The sequence below is a fragment of the Astyanax mexicanus genome, chromosome 22 (genome assembly GCF_023375975.1).
Source record: "Astyanax mexicanus isolate ESR-SI-001 chromosome 22, AstMex3_surface, whole genome shotgun sequence".
Lineage (NCBI taxonomy): Eukaryota > Metazoa > Chordata > Actinopteri > Characiformes > Acestrorhamphidae > Astyanax > Astyanax mexicanus.
Window position 1 is genome coordinate 1,927,533 of NC_064429.1, and position 16,965 is coordinate 1,944,497.

Genomic DNA, 16,965 nt, shown 5'->3' on the forward strand with positions numbered 1-16,965 from the left:
GGGCATAGTTTAGATAAAGAACATTTCATCTTTAAACTTACTGTATTTTACATTTTACATAAATTTATTTTTATTAATGAAATCTGCAACTGTTTAGACTCTAAACTAAAATCTGTGAGCAAACCAACCTATATTTTTCTCTGCATGTAAATCTCTTTCTCTTTTCTAACACTGAAATGCAGCTACTGTATTTCTCTCTTCTAAAACTAGAATCTAGCATAGATTTAAATCCGTCTTTTAAAAATAGTCACCTTCAGTTCTTTGTTCTGACTCAACAGAGACCTGAACAAAGAACAGCTGATCTCAGTTACAGTACAGAGCCACGCTCCACGTTTAAAATCAGTGCCATTTATCCTTTGTTCATGCACACACGCACGTACGCACGCACGCTCCTTACTGTACGTTCACACCGAACGCGATAAAATCGCTCTGTGTCGCCTGTCCAACAGGCGATGAGTCGCTTGGGGGCGTGTCTCACTCAGAACGAGCTGTCGCTGGTGGGCGTTTTCCAAATACGGCACATACAGAAACAAGGGTTCAGCCTCTCTACACAATTCCTAAACATTAAAAACTTTTATAACTATTTTTAAGTACAATTATTTAACATAATTATTTCATATTACAATAAATGGGTTCACTTAAATATAATACATTATTTTTCTTAATGTAGTAAATCATTCTCTTAATTTGTCCATAATTTCAAATATTGTTAACTTAATGTATTAAATAAATTCTTGTAATTAATGTTTACTTAAATATATTAAATCATCCTCTTGATTTAATAAACAGTCTTTCTCTTAATTTAATAAATAATTCCCTCAGTTTTAATAAATCTTTCTGTAAAATGTAATGAATAATTCCCTCAGTTTTACCTAAATCGTTTCAAATTCCATACCTCAGTTTGAACAAATTGTTACGTTAAATGTATTAAATACTTTCTTCAGTTGTAATAAATCATTATGTTAACTTTAATAAATAATTCCCTTTGTTTCAATAAAAGGTTCTGTTAATTTAAAAAAATATTCCCTTAGTTGTCATAAATCGTTCTGTTAATTTATAAATAATTTCCTCAGTTTAATATATAGTTTTCTATTAAATAAGGTAATTCTGTAAGGATAGTACTATAGTGGGGTAGCTGCTGGTGTGGTGGAGTATTTTACCTCAGATCAGCTCAGATCAGTTCTGTTCTCTCCGTTTTGCTGGCGGAATAAATCTTCAGTAGGAACCGAAAATCAGAGCAGCGATTTCAGGCCGGACACATGAGAATCTGTTTCTGATTGGTAGTCGTCGCTGCTCATTTGCATAAAGTTAAGTTCTGGTCAACTCTCTCGCGTCGCTCAAACCGCCCGCTTCGCATCGCGTCGCGCCGCGTCGCTGCCTGTCGCCCAGTGTCGCTCGCTCTCATTGAAAATGAATGACTTCCGGCTGCTTTGTCGCTCGCGTCGCGTTCGGTGTGGACGCACGGTTACACGTGCGCACACTCCGCATGTGCGAAAAACCCCTTTCGCCTCTCTCTCGCGACGACGACGACGACAGACAGACAAACAAACAAACAAACAAACAAACAATCTCTCTCTCTCGTCTGTGTTGATTTCATGAATGCTGGTTGCTGCCAATAACCATATAAAAGAATTCAATTTAAAACCTTCAGAATCTAATTGAGTCAGCAGTATCAGAATTTTAGTCATTGATTAAAATCCTGATATTGTGGCTTTTTAATTAATTACTTTATAAACAATTGTATTTTTAATATTAATTACAACTACAATATTTGTAAGGTGCAAGTAATTTTATAAGACTGATTACTTAATGAGATTTATGCCACCAGCACCTACACTAACTTCATGGAAATTGTTTATGTATTATGGTCTGTTTAATATCACCAAACTTAATCAGTGATACTTGGCCCAATTCAAACATCTTGGACTGGTAAGTAAATATGACATACTGTACCTTTAATTTATAGCACAATTTAAAAAAAAGTTGCACTACTTAAATAATAAACCAGCCACACACTGCAAGACAAAACAGTGTATTTTCTTCAAAATAAATCAAACACCTGAGAGGATGACTATGAAAAGTCCTTTTTGTCACCTTTTAGCAAGCTTAAAAATAATCAACAATAGACTGTATGTTATCTCAGTAGTCAGCGTAAATTATATTCTGTTTAAAGCCAGGAGTGTGGGTCTATGTCTAGTGTAAAAATCAGTTTGGCTCTTACCACCTCTAAGCATGTTATTGACTAATTTACAAAATGTTTCAGGACTTCTGATTGAACATTAACCTATTTCCCCTTATGTCCACATTAACCTTACTATTAAACTTTGGCAAATAATAATGTTTACTGATAGAATTGCACAATAATAATGGACCCAAACGTAAACCTGCAACGTGCTTCTTAAACAACAAAATTTTTTTTTTTTTATGTGATAACTGGCATTTATTTCTTGCTCCCCCTAGAGCAGGGGTGTTCAAACTACGGCCCGCGGGCCATTTGCGGCCCATTTCCTTTTTTGGAGCGGCCCGCGAAGTATTTTAGAAATAGAATGAAAGTTGGCCCGCTGTTAAGCAGGTTTTTATAATGTGAGATTCAAAGTTTTAACACTGGGTGTCAGAAACGGGCCAAAGAGTCTAAAAGCGGAGAGAGTGCGCATTTCTAGCGCAGAAAAACGGGCCAAAAGAGTCTAAAAGCGGAGAGAGTGTGCATTTCTAGTGCAGAAAAACGGGCCAAAAGAGTCTAAAAGCGGAGAGAGTGTGCATTTCTAGTGCAGAAAAACGGGCCAAAAGAGTCTAAGGCCGTTTCTCAATACACAAGTACACAAGTCTGGACTCCTGTACTTGGCAAGTACGGACTTGGGAAGTTCGGATCGCGAGTGAGGACTCCCGAGGACAGGAGGACTCGGGACGGTTGTTCTGTAATTGGAACGTAAAAACGTAGGAGCACATTTTCACCTAGCCGCTTTCTTAACAAATAAACCACATATCTGAAGTCTGAACCCTTACATTCCCGCCTAAAAAATACTTAAAACATTATTTTAGCACACAGCAGTACTGGTTTGAAAACGTACAGGTGCTTACAGTTATGTACCTTCTCATCCTGCATTGCGCTGATACTGCTGTGAGGTGCATTCTGGGTTATCGGGCTGTAAGAAGTCCACACAAGTCACCTTCCATGCATCCTCCATAAAGTGGGAGGAGCAAGAACACACACCTGGGTATTAGTTGTGTACTTGGCTAACTGTGATCTTCTGAATTGGAACAGTACTTGGGCTGCGACTGATGATGTTTCACGAGTCCACAAGAACACAAGTACAGACAAGAACGCAGATTGAGAAACCGCCTAAAAGCGGAGAGAGTGCGCATTTGTAGCGCAGAAAAACTGGCCAAAGAGTCTGAAAGCGGAGAGTGTGCGCATTTCTAGCGCAGAAAAACGGGCCAAAGAGTCTAAAAGCAGAGAGGTTGCGCATTTCTAGCGCAAAAAAACTGGCCAAAGAGTCTGAAAGCGGAGAGAGTGCGTATTTCTAGTGCAGAAAAACTGGCCAAAGAGTCCAAAAGTTGTCGTAATTAAGGAGTTTAATATTAAGAGACATTATGAAATTAAATCAAAGGATTATTCCCCTCCCTGAATGCAGGCAGCTACGTAAAGCAAAATACAAGAGTATATCACAGTGTTCATTTTGACAGGTGATCTTGATTTAGTTTTAGTCTTTTGACTAAAATGTATAATAGTTTTAGTTACATTTTAGTCTAGTTTTAGTCTAATATATTTTGGTCATATAAAAAGTATGTATTACATATGTTTTACTGTTTTTCTATTTTCTATTTGTTGTTATTTTGAGATTATTTACTGCTATTGTTTATTAAAATAGTAGTAAAAAAATAGTAAAGCAAGTGGAGGTGGGACGAATAAAATCAAGTTTCTGAAATGATAAATCTCTACTGCGGTACAGATTAATACTAACATTTCTGGCTTTCAGTAGACTAGACTTTACATTACTTAACAAGTGTATTTAAAACTCATCCAGTTTAGTAACAGCAATGTTTATCTCCGTTCAAATGCAGCTACACGGATTATATAATCTTCTGTATTTAGTAAAATATCCAGAACAACAGACTCTCTATCTGTTAAAAACTAAAAACACAAAGACAGAGGAGAATTCTGCTCTCAGGGTTTTCTAACAGAAACAGTGAGAGTTAGTAAAAAAAAAAAAACAGAAAGTGCTTCTTCTCTTTGTGTTTATATGCTAACCCATCACTCGTGCTGAAGTTAACATTAATTTACACTGAAAGTGGACTAACACGCTAACGTGCGTTACCCATTAGTTTATTAGAGTGTAAAAAGCAGTGAAGGAACCTTGCTAATGATGACAGATTGCACAGATCCCTTTTACACCGTAAACAGTGCTAACTCTGAACTCAGACAAGCTAACCTAACTAGCAGAAAGCAGAGCAGCGTTACCTGCCTTCAGAAATCTGAACAAGCGTACCTCTCTAAATATCTTGGGGACGAGACGCATGTCACATATTTAAGGTGAGTTTTCCCTGGTAGTGCAGATAAACTTATCCTAGAAATGATGTTTATCCAGTAAATGGGAGAGAAGTAGCGCCTGTTTGCAGCGCTACTTAAACGGGAAATAGAAAATAAAGTTTATCGAATCCTATCGTCCAGCTTATTATAGCTATCGCGATATATAATTTCCTGTTTGGACACCCCTGCCCTAGAGTCACTGCCATTTAACAGGCTGAGAGATAAAAAAAAATTACATGTAAAGTGAGAAGCATGTACACTGACACAGTAGAGTAATATTACAGGATTTTACACAAATGGGTTTTGCAGCATTATGCAGTTCGTGGATTGCATTTAAGTGTTGCAAGTCCTATTTAGCAGCGCTATTCTTTCTATTTAAGGTCAACGAAGCATCAACAAAAATTACGTTCTTATATTGATGTAAAATGCTGTTTCAGTAAATCAGTATGTTTATAAACCTAACATTTTCTTTTATGCTTTTAGTGTTGCGATTAGATGCCCATAGACAAGCTATTTCCATTTCCTCCTCTCCTCTACCCTCTTTCTCTGAAGACCACACCTCATTCATAGACAGATGATGCCTGGTTTCCACAGAGACCAGTAAAGCAAGATCATGATTCTTGACATCCACTGTCAAAAGAAGCCAAGTCTACTTCAAAATTATGATCTTGAACAAAACATGATGTAAAAAATAGACTAAAACACCTGAATACCAAGTACAATGATGTACACTGGGTCAGTTTCCTGAACAATGACTAAACAGTTATAAGACATCCTTTTAATGGAAAATGTACATTCCAAATGCTCTGTATTATGTAGGGGAGACCAGGGACAGTTGTAATATTGGATGGTCTTCTTGATAACAAAAAAGGAGCCACATTGTAAACTCCCAGACAATGTTATCACTAAAAGTGTTTTTGAGGTGAAAACTTTAACTTTTCTATCAGATGTGTTTAACACATTTTAAGATAAAATGTCTAGGTAATAATCTAATTATATCAGCGGTACGAAATAAAAATTTCCAGAATCAAAAAGTAAATTTTTTTTTATAATTTGCTTAATAAAACTAATAAGAAACTACACATATCTGCGGAGGATTTGTTTCATAAAAAAATATGTGGGGATGCAAACAATAAAAAAAGAGAAGCTAAACTTTAACTTAAGTTAAGCTTTAATTTTTATGAAAAGTAATACTAAATGCAATAATGTTCTTTAATGCATGTATTTAAATGACAATATTTAAATTGTGTACATCAAAACATACTTTGATTCACATGCAATAAAACATGTTTACAAGCACAGAATTAATCAATTTAAGTACCCAGTACCTTTGTGATGTGAAGAAGCTTAATTAAAAAGTTGTCTGGGTCTTCCACTTTTTTTTCTAGTACATTAAAAAAAAATAAGAGTGTCATTGAAAAGTTACTTTCTTTCAATAATTGATGTATTACACACCGTGTATTTTAAGCGTTTGTTTCTTTTATTGTTGATGATTATGGCTTACAGTCAATGACAACTCAAAGATCATTATCTCAGAAAATTAGAATATTATTTAAGACACTTTTGGCAGTGTGGGCAGTGTGCCAAGTCCTGCTGGAAAATGAAATCTGCATCTCCATTTAAGTTGCCATCAGAGGGAACCATGAAGTGCTGTAAGATTTTGTGTGAAAACAAAACTGCACTGACTTTAGACTTGATAATAAAACACAGTGGATCAACACCAGCAGATGACATGTCTCTCCAAACCGTGACTGATTGTGGAAACACTAGAAAGAAATAATTGCTTAAAATAGATCACTCTGTGTGTATAATGCATCTATATTATGTGTGTTTTTAAATTTTCAACTGAATTACTGAAATACAAAGTATCACAAAAGAATAAAAAAAAAAATCATACTCACGGGATTAATTTTTTAATTAATTTTTTAATGTCTCTCAGAGTGGACATGCACCTAAGATTTCAGACATTTCAGACCCCTCCATGATTTCTAAGTGGGAGCACTTGCAAAGGTGCAGGGTGTTCAAATACTTGTTTTCCTCACTGTATAACAGTGGAAATTTATTCTTCCCTCAAAATAACTCCACATACAGCCATAAATATCTAAACCACCAGCAACAAAAGTGAGTACCCCCCGAAGAGACTACACCCCTAAATGTCTAAATTGAGCACTGCTTGTCATTTTCCCTTCAAAATGTCATGTAACTCATTAGTGTTACTAGGTCTAAGGTGTGCATAGGGAGCAGGTGTGTTTATTTTTTTTAGTACAGCTCTCACACTCTCTCATACTGGTCACTAAAAGTTCCAACATGGCACCTCATGGCAAAGAACTCTCTGAGGATCTTAAAAGAGGAATTGTTGCGCTACATAAAGATGAACAAGGCTACAAGAAGATTGACAAAACCCTAAAACTGAGCTGCAGCACAGTGCCCAAGATTATCCAGCGTTTTAAAAGAGCAGGGTTCACTCAGAACAGAGCTTGCATTGGTCGTCTGAGGAAGCTGAGTGCATGTGCTCAGCCTCACGTCCAAATGCTGTCTTTGAAAGATAGGTGCAGGAGTGCTGTCAGAATTGCTGCAGAGATTAAAGAGGTGGGGGGTCAGCCTGTCAGTGCTGAGACCATTGGCCGCACACTACATCAAATCGGTCACCCTAAAAGGTAGCCTCTTCTGAGGTCTGTACACAAAAAAGCCTGCCAACAGTTTGCTGAAGACATGCCAACAAAGGACATAGATTACTGGACCCATATCCTTTGGTCTGATGAGACCAAGATTAATTTATTTGGTTCAGATGGTCTCTAGCATGTGCGGTGGCAATCAGGTGAGGAGTACAAAGAAAAGTGTGTCATGGTCTAGGGCTGCATGAGTGCAGCAGGTGTTGGGTGTTAAATTTCATTGATTTGTATAATATGTACTGTGAAATACTGAAGCAGAGCATGAACCCCTCCCTCTGGAAACTGGGTCGCAGGGCAGAGTTCCAGCATGATAATGACCCCAAACACACCTCTAAGACGAGCAATGCTTTATTGAAGAGGCTGAGGGAAAAGGTGATGGACTGGCCAAGCACCTCTCCAGATCTAAACCCAATAAGCACATCTTTGGGGCATCCTCAAGCGGAAGGTGAAGAAGCGCCAAGTTTTGAATATCCGCCAGCTCTGTGATGTCGTCATGGAGGAGTGGAAAAGCATTCCAGTGGAACCTGAGAAGCTCTGGTAAACTCCATGCCCAGGAGAGTTAAGGCAGTGATGGAAAATAATAGTGGCCACACAAAATATTGACACTTCAAGAACTTTCACTAAGGGGTGTAGTCTCACTTTTGTTGCCGGTTGTTTAGACAAGGCTGTATATTTATATAGTTATTTTGAGGGAAGAGTACATGTACATGACGTACACTGTTATATAAGCTGCTCACAGACTTCTTTTTTATTGTGTCAAAGTGTCATTAAGTCAGTGTTGTCCCATGAAAAGATATACTTAAATATCTGCAGAAATGTGATGGGTGCACTTACTTGTGTGATAGACTGTAAAGTAACTTTTCAATGATATTCTGTTTTTTGAGATGCATAATTGTTAAAATAGTGTTAATCTGCTAATAAATATGCAGAAACTTGTATGGATAAAATTTAAATAAAGACCAAACCAGTTAGTTTCCAACTGATCCTAAACGAAATACAGCCTTTGTAGTACTCATAAGAGCGCAATGCCTAATAAACTGGTTACTTAACAATTAATGTTAATTCATATTTATTAGGGCGTAGCTTACCCTAGACTTCCTTAGCCTGAAATTCTAGGTTAGCTCTGCTAACAATCAGTGAGAGTGGGCGATCCCGTAGGCAGGCGAGTGCAACAAAATATTTTTAGAAGAGAACAGATACTGGCAGGTCCGCCCAAAATAACGCCTACTGCAACATATATTAAATATTAAATCTTTAATATAAACAAATCCGTAAGTCCAGTGCACAGTGGAATGTTTTTATAGTGAAATAAGTCTTTATTTTAATGTGGTCGTCATCGTCTGTGCAGGTGACGGAAGTTCCTCAGATAGGTGACACGACCTCTTCATGAAATGCCACGGAAAAACACGTCTAACCGGTTTCACGGGCTGGTGTATCATTATGGTGTTTTTTTATAAACCTAGAAATACGCTATCAAATCGGTTTAAACATTAATGGCATAATTCGGCCTTGTCTGGAACGTAGCCCGTCTATATTTTAACAGAACAACGCAATCCCTGTATTATTATATCATTATTTATTCCAGAAATGCTTTTCTCAGCTAAACTGAGGTTAAAGGAAGCGACCCCGGCCAACATATCAACTTAGTATTCAACAACATAATATTCCACCGCAGCAATTCACTATCTAGTATCGTAGCAAAAAGATCTGACCTGTGCATCTTACCTGCTGTTTATCGAAATGCTCCCTTTCGGCTCCTAGATTCGTTTCCGTCCTTTTACTCTTCACTCGGGATGGCACCTGTCGTATCGAATTCATCTTTTGATGTGTTTTTACTGAAGAAACCACGGCTTCAGTAGCGTAACTCTATATGTTCGCCTCCTGGCTGGAAAGCTGCATAATTCAAGCTTGTGTGCAGCAGAGAACTGGAGCGCGTCTCTCTCAGCCCGTCCCCGCAGTGAAGACTCTCTCTGAGACCGGAACAACGCTCTCTCTCAGAAACGCAGGTCCCTCCACACCTCACAGCCTCCCTACAACACGTCACGTATGACGATATTAAAATCACGCCTACTGCTGCCTTATGCTGGGATTACTGGGAGTTACAGAGTATATGGTTTAAAACACGACGACACTGTGCGCTCTTGTCAATGAAAGCACATACCACGTGCCATTCGCATTTCACAATAAAAGTCATTTCTTCAAGTCATACCTGCTGGGAGCTACAGTGCTGTAGCAGGCAAAAGCAAAGTCCTCATCATTAGAGAATTTTCTGGAATATCTGGTTTACACCTTAACCTAAACAAATGTTGCTCTAAAAAAAATAACTGATACAGAAATATGCCATATCAAGTCAGACATACAGTCAGATATTTGGAAATCAATCTCACTGGATGAGAAGAAATTAACGATATATAATATAGACCCAAGTATTACTATTACTCAATTTAACTCTTGGTTGGTCAGAGATTTATCTCTCTATGGTAGAGTATTACTGAGCAAAGCATGCCTGTTGAGAGCATTATATGTCTTCTCTCATCTTGAAGTCTCGAAACATAAGACATCCTGTCTGAACAGAATTCTTTTAAACTTAATTTGGAGAAAAAAGCCACATATATTATTAAAATTAATTGAATCGAGAGATTCCTAAAAAGACACAGATAGTATGTGCAACATGAGTTTTTGGTCTTAATTTTTGTTAATGAAAATTGCTGTTGGAAAATTGCCAGTCAGGCTGTCCAACTTTCATAAACAAGCTCACAAATACTTTATTTGGAACAATGTCAACATCACACACAGAAACAATTTTTTTTTTTTTAATAATTGCTTTAGAAAGAACATCCTATTGTGAGACAGCTTTTTAATTCTGAAGGGCTTCCATATCCTTATGAGGATTTTGTACAGACATACAGCGTTCCTGTCTCCACAAAGGAGCACAGTATTGTAATAAATGATCTGGCGCCATAGTTTTATGTCACAATTGAAGCTGTATTCATCTTGGACAAAAAGTTCAACAACACCTTCATCAGAAGGTTTCTCAGGCCCAGATCAGGAACAGTAGCCAAACACAAATGGATAGAACAAAAAATTGATGACACTATATGGAGCTCTGTTTTTACTCTCCTTTATAAATATGTACTGCCAAACAAGATTAAAGAACTGTTGTTTAAAATTATACATAAATATTACCCATTGAATTCACTTATTTGTAAATATACCTCTGGTATTACGAACAAATGTTCTTTTTGTAACTACATGGTGACTTGTTTTGGAAAGACTTTTAGGTAGATCTGAAAACATACTTCGGTAAAGATGTTGTATTTGTGAATAAACATTACCCTGCTACTTTTTAATCAAATTCGGCTGACAGAGCAAACAGTAGCAATTAAACACAATGGCAGAATCATAATGATATGCTGTCACCATCTTTTGAGATGATGCATCTTTTAAAAAAATCGGCACTACTGTAACAGCAGAGCTGTTATTCTAAAACCATTTTTTTTATACTAGCAGTACTATAGTGTTATATTTTTGCCAGCACAAAAGAACTTGAGAGTAACACTCACCAAACAGCTTTTGCTTTCCAATCACCAGTTCTGTAAAAGCGCATAACCTATATCCACCAGCACTTCTTGTGTAACTATCTGAAATACAACAATAACAACCAAAAAGGATAAACAAGGTTTGAAAAAGACATCATCAAGTCCCCTTTGTTAGGCTTAATGACAGTAATAAAAAAATAAAAGCAGAATTAAATAGCATGGAAAAAGATTTGGCCAGACAATACTCTGAAAGTTTATTTAAAAATATCTGTAAATGTATGTAAAAAAAAAAAAAGCAGAATATGCTATATTCTGCTGTGTCTGTTTTTCCCTCTTTTGGTTCTATGTGCTTCTGCCCTCTGTTTTCCTGTCTGTGTTCCCAGCCATGTGCTTTTCTTAAGCACGTGGCATTCTTTTGTTATTGGAATCCGAGCTTTTGTCTGCACTTAATAGCGAGTGTGTTAATATGGGATTTTAAAGAGAGTTTTTCATCAAGCCAGATACCAAAATTTATATTCGCTGGCTTCTTCAATAGTGGATTCTGTCAAGCTAGTAATAGTTCGAAAAATTAAAACACTATTTACCAATCTGGAAAACAGCATGTATTTGGTTTTATTAGCATTTAAAACCAACTTGAGTTTGAAACAGAGCAGTCTGTAGAGTGTTAAAAAAACATTTACGTTTTTCTATTGCAGTGTGTATCTGCTAAGCAGTATAAGACCGAATCATCTGCATAAAAGTGTAATTTCCAGTCCAAGGAGGCGGCAAGATCATTGATAAAAATATAAAGAAAACTGGCAGCACAGTACTACTTCTTGTCTAGGGCAATGATTTAAATCATTTAAAACCAGTGTGGTTGCAGAAATGGAACTATGCCTTTCTCTAAATCCAGATTGATAGTTATACAGGAGGGTTTTATAAAGAAAATACTTGAGCTGGTTATTCACTAGGGATTCTAAAATTTTAAATAAACAACCCATACGGAAATGTAATATATGTCCATATATGTCCCTATATCTATAATGGTGTTCCATATATTATACATATAAGGTGATACATAATGCTCACATACATCTATCCTCTGGATATATGACATACTTTTATAAAATTTGCATATGTACATGTATTTTATATATACATATTAGTCATTTTAATATGCTATTATATGTTGCATCCATATGTTGGCCATATATACAGTGCATCCGGAAAGTATTCACAGCACTTTTTCCACATTTTGTTACGTTACAGCCTCATTCCAAATTGTATTAAATTAATCTCTTTCCTCAAAATTCTACACAAAATGCCCCATTATGACCATGTGAAAAATGTTTTCTTGAGACTTTTGAAAATTTATTAAATTACAAAAACAAAGAAATCATATTTACATAAGTATTCACATCCTTTGCTTAATACTTTGTAGAACCACCTTTGGCAGCAACTACAGCCTCAAGTATTTTTGAATGTGATGCCACAAGCTTGGCACACCTCTCTTTAGGCAGTTTTGCCCATTCTTCTTTGCAGTACCTCTGAAGTTCCATCAGGTTGGATGGGAGACGTCTGTGCACAGCCACTTTCAGATCTCTCCAGAGATGTTCAATCGGATTTACTCCAGGACATTCACAGAGTGGTCCTGAAGCCTCTCCTTTGAGATCTTGGCTGTGTGCTTCGAATCGTTGTCCTGCTGAAAAATGAACCGTCGCCCCAGTCTCTGTACATTAATGCAGTCATCTTTCCCTCTATCCTGACTAGTCTGCCGGTTCCTGCTGCTGAAAAACATCTCCATAGCATGAAGCTGCCACCACCAAGCTTGACTGTAGGGATGGTATTGGCCTCATGATGAGCAGTGCCTGGTTTCCTCCAAATATGACGCCTGGCATTCACACCAAAGAGTTCAATATTTGTCTCATCAGACCAGAGAATTTTGTTTCTCATGGTCTGAGAGTCCTTTAGGTGCCTTTTGGCAAATTCTAGACGGGCTGCCTTGTGTCTTTTACTAAGGCGTGGCTTTCGCCTGGCCACTCTGCCATACAGGCCTGATTCGTGGATTGCTGCAGAGAAGGTTCTCCTCTCTCCATGGAGGAACGCTGGAGCTCTGACAGAGTGACCATCGGAATCTTGGTCACCTCCCTGACCGAGGCCCTTCTCCCCCGATCGCTCAATTTAGACGGCCGGACAGCTCTAGGAAGAGTCCTGGTGGTTCCAAACTTCTTCCATTTACGAATTAGGTGGACCACTGTGCTCATTGGGACCTTCAAAGCAGCAGAATTTTATTCTGTATCCTTCCCAGATTGGTGCCTCGAGACAATTTTGTCTCGGCGGTCTACAGGCAATTCCTTTGTCTTCATGCTTGGTGTTTGCGCTCTGACATGCAGTCAACTGTGGGACCTTATATAGACAGATGTGTGCCTTTCCAAATCATGTCCAATCAACTGGATTTACCACAGGTGGACTCCATTTAAGCTGCAGAAACATCTCAAGGATGATCAGTGGAAACAGGATGCACCTGAGCTCAATTTTCAGCTTCATGGCAAAGGCTGTGAATACTTACGTAAATGTGATCTAACTTTTTATTTTTAATAAATGTTCAGAACTCTCAAGATGGTCAAAATGGGGTATTTTATGTAGATTTTTGAGGAAAGAGATTAATTTAATACAAATTGGAATGAGGCTGTAACGTAACAAAATGTGCAAAAAGTGAAGCGCTGTGAATACTTTCTGAATGCACTGTATTTAATTTATATATGTAAGTTTACTTAAACAACATACATTTAAAAATGTTTTTTCTTATTCATTTTAAACATGCTTGTCTGTTTTATCTTTAAACATGTAATATCCACGCATATTAATGGCTTTTGGAATCGATACATTTGTACACATTATATACAGTTATACAGCTTAGAAATATTTGGATTCTCAAGATTGGGCTCAGAAAAACACTGAATTTAAAATTAAACAACTGAGATTCAATTGAAGTGTAGACTTCAAGTAGGGTCTTTCTGCCTTTAGTTTTGTCTTAAGCAAGTGAAATTCTGCTCGATCGGGTTGATCTAGGCCACTGCAGAATATTTCACTTATTTGTGTAAAAAAAACTCCTGGATTGTTCTCACAGTGTGTTTTGGGTCATTGTCCATCTGTACTGTGGAGCACAGTCCAATAAACCTTGCTGCATTTGGTTGAATCTAAGCCGAAAGTATATCCCACTACTCCTGTCACATCATCAAGAAACACCAGTGACACAGTGCTGTTGGAAGCCATGCATGTGTGTGCAATCACATGTTTTCAGAGGATATGATGTGACTTTGTGTTGAGCCGTACCAAGCCTTCTTCATACTTTCTTCTTCCCTTCATTCTGGATAGTGTTCTTCCATTGCAATGTTGGCATTGTAAATATTCCTAAACATTTTGATTCAAATTCAAATTCAAATCCAGTGTGGTGAAAGACAAACGAGCCCAAATTATGAAGACTGTGTTCAAGTTCTACAATGTAAGCATATTAGCTATAGATATATGTTTTTTAAAATAATTATTTACATAATTATTTTGTTTTAAATGTACGTTATGTTTGAAGTAACATTATGATTACAAAATGCTTTAAATATCGTAGAGAAGTTATATTTACTGAAAAAAAAAAACAGTTGGGTGACTTTAAACTGTTGACTTTAAGTAAAAGTAATGCCTCTTTAAAAAGTGCGTGTGAAGTGTGCGCCAATAATATTCTAAACCTAATGGAACGCGCTCGCGCGATTGAAGCATCATAGTCACAGGGACGCTGCTGCTGGATCTAACCTGGTACAGGTGTTACACCATTTTCTGTGACCGTCGGATTCTGTGACCACAGAGAGCGCTATTGCACAGTTTCTGTTCACGGGCACGAGCGCGCTACGTAGACTGCGTAAGCTACGCGGACTCGCTTTTTTTTTCTCCTTCTCCTGCTGTCGGTCCGCCGGACGATGAGAAACGGTGTTTACAGTTTATTTTGTCTATAAATAAAATAAACGATCTTAAACATGAACGTTTCATTATTAATTCCCTACATTTTCACCTTGTATGAAGAAGGCAGGGGGGGGGGGGAGTAAAAGATTAGATAAAACCTGAATAACACTTTTATCCCATTACTTTTATGTTGGTAGTATTGCAAAACAGAAGAATGGATTGATTATCTCATACTTTTCACCTGTGCTATCATGCTAAACATACATTAGATAATGTGTATCATATTTAAACTGATATATAATTAATTCAAATGGTATAATGGCCTTTGGGATGTTAAAAGATAATTACATTTATAAAAGGTTTAGGTTATTTTTTCATTGTTTTCTGATATTTTGGAGACAAAATGGGCTGAAACATGATGCAACTGTAAATATGTGCCTTTGCCAGGTCCTATCTTAAGCATGAGTTATAAAGTTGTTGTTTTTTTTTGTGAAAGTGATGCAATCACTGGGCTTTACTCATACTGACAGCTGGCATCAGAATATGTGACCCTATTCCACCTACATTTAAAACAGTGTAAAACTAACCAAATCTTCTCAGATTTCTCACCATCCCTTCACCTTTTCAGCTACACACAACACTTATTACTGGACTTTACCATAATGCTTTATATTAAGGGTCACACTTTCTGACAGCTGGCATCAGAATATGTGACCCTATTCCATCTCCATTTAAAACAGTGTAAAACTAACCAAATCTTCTCAGATTATTCACCATCCCTTCACCTTTTCAGATACAAAAACATTTATTACTGGACTTGACCATAATGCTTTATATTAAGGGTCACAGATTCTGACAGCTGGCATCAGAATCTGTGACCCCTATTCCAAAGCATTATGGTCAAGTCCAGCAATAAATATTTTGTGTAGCTGAAAAGGTAAAGGAATGGTGAGTAATCTGAGAGGATTTGACTGGTTTTACACTATTTTAAATAGAAATGGCATAGGGTCACATATTCTGATACCAGCTGTCAGAATCTGTGACCCCTGTTCCAAAGCATTATGGTCAAGTCCAGTAATAAATACTGTGTGTAGCTGAAAAATGTGAAGGAACAGTGAGTAATCTGAGAAGATTTGGTTGGTTTTATACTCTTGTGTGTGGAGATGGCATAGGGTCACATATTGTAATACCAGCTGTCAGAATTTGTGACCCCTAATATAAAGCATTATGGTCAAGTCCAGTAATAAATGTTTTTGTAGCTGAAAATGTGAAGGAACAGTGAGTAATCTGAGAAGATTTGGTTGGTTTTACACTGTTTTAAATGGAGATGGAATAGAGTCACATATTCTGATGCCAGCTGTCAGAAAGTGTGACCCTTAATATAAAGCATTATGGTCAAGTCCAGTAATAAGTGTTGTGTGTAGCTGAAAAGGTGAAGGGATGGTGAGAAATCTGAGAAGATTTGGTTAGTTTTACATTGTTTTAAATGTAGGTGGAAAAGGGTCACATATTCTGATGCCAAAAAAAACAACAACTTTATAACTCATGCGTAAGATAGGACCTGGCAAAGGCACATATTTACAGTTGCATCATGTTTCAGCCCATTTTCTCCAAAATATCAGAAAACAATGAAAACATAACCTAAACCTTTTATAAATGTAATTATAATATGTTTAGCATGATAGCACAGGTGAAAAGTATGAGATAATCAATCCATGTTCTTCTGTTTTGCAATACTACCAACATAAAAGTAATGGGATAAAAGTGTTATTCAGGTTTTATCTAATCTTTTATGCCTTCTTCATACAAGGTGAAAATGTAGGGAATTAATAATGAAACGTTCATGTTTAAGATCGTTTATTTTATTTATAGACAAAATAAACTGTAAACACCGTTTCTCATCGTCCGGCGGACCGACAGCAGGAGAAGGAGAAAAAAAAAGCGAGTCCGCGTAGCTTACGCAGTCTACGTAGCGCGCTCGTGCCCGTGAACAGAAACTGTGCAATAGCGCTCTCTGTGGTCACAGAATCCGACGGTCACAGAAAATCTGGTGGAAGGACGAGAAAGAGGAGCTGCAGCATTGTTTAAACTTCCCACATTAGAAACTTTAACGTGGAGGATTTTATGGAGGGACTGGATGACCGAAGCTTATTCATTATCGAGTGGAGGACTGGACTGAAGAAACCCAGAGGCGGACGAACCTTATCTGAGGCTTCGGTCCACAAAATCTAAGTAAGGTAACGTAGCTAACCTAGCTAGATTATCTAAGGCAGACTGCTGTTTTTTAGGGTTT

At 37.3% G+C, this 16,965-nt stretch overlaps 1 protein-coding gene across 2 annotated transcripts in view; it reads right to left on the minus strand.

Annotated features, from left to right (window-relative positions):
- The window catches only part of hip1rb (huntingtin interacting protein 1 related b), a 59,971-nt gene extending 50,625 nt beyond the window's left edge, over window positions 1-9,346 (minus strand). The window contains exon 1 of one of the 2 annotated variants that reach the window (XM_007239702.4): window positions 8,926-9,345. In XM_007239702.4, the coding sequence (XP_007239764.2) occupies window positions 8,926-9,018 (93 nt within the window). In that variant the 5' untranslated portion in view covers window positions 9,019-9,345. Of the gene's footprint in view, window positions 1-8,925 lie in introns of both variants that reach the window. The other variant, XM_007239701.4, reaches the window with a different exon arrangement.
- Window positions 9,347-16,965: the final 7,619 nt, after the last annotated feature.